Source organism: Apaloderma vittatum, unplaced genomic scaffold (genome assembly GCF_000703405.1).
Source record: "Apaloderma vittatum isolate BGI_N311 unplaced genomic scaffold, ASM70340v1 scaffold26965, whole genome shotgun sequence".
Taxonomy (NCBI): Eukaryota; Metazoa; Chordata; class Aves; order Trogoniformes; family Trogonidae; genus Apaloderma; species Apaloderma vittatum.
Genome location: NW_009715827.1, coordinates 10858 through 11388, shown reverse-complemented (window position 1 = coordinate 11388; position 531 = coordinate 10858). Strand labels below are relative to the sequence as shown.

The window sequence follows — 531 nt, the reverse complement described above, 5'->3', positions numbered from 1 at the left end:
CCCGGCCCCCACCGTGCCTGCCTGAGCTCCGGGGGCCTGGTCCTGCTGCACCCCCTGGGGTGGGACCCACAGGCAGGATTTTGGTGGGTACAATGCAGAAGGTGGTTGACTTGGGGGTGCTAAGAGAAGGTGATTGGCCTGGGGAGGTGAGAGGCTGCACAGGGGATGCGGATGGGGGTTGGGGTGCAGGGCTGACCCCCCTCCTCACCCTGGCAGGGAGAAGCTGGGCGTCTATGAGAGCGTGAACATCATCAGCCCCCAGGATGCTGCCACCCTCTTCCAGGCGGAGGGAACGCTGCCTGAACGCTTCAGCGTGCCCCCCTGGGTGGCTTACCGTGACTTCCGCAACAAGCCCTATGGCGTGCTCCTCAAGTGAGTCGGGGGGGCCAGGGTGGGGGGTGGGTGCCCTCAAAAGGAGGTCCCAGGTCCTACCACTACAGCCCCAGCACACGGGGCAGTGAGAATCTGGAGCAGCAGGAGGGTGATGGGGACCTTGGCTGGTCCTGGGCTTTTGGGGGGGCCATCCTCTGG

The 531-nt window shown here is 65.5% G+C and overlaps 1 protein-coding gene across 1 annotated transcript in view; it reads left to right on the top strand.

Moving 5' to 3' along the window:
• Window positions 1-531, top strand: part of LOC104273860 (cholesterol side-chain cleavage enzyme, mitochondrial) — a gene marked incomplete at its 5' end in the record, with an annotated part of 3326 nt that overhangs the window by 352 nt on the left and 2443 nt on the right. Inside the window, 1 exon segment of the mRNA XM_009869314.1 lies at window positions 217-481. Within this exon segment, the coding sequence (XP_009867616.1) occupies window positions 217-481 (265 nt within the window).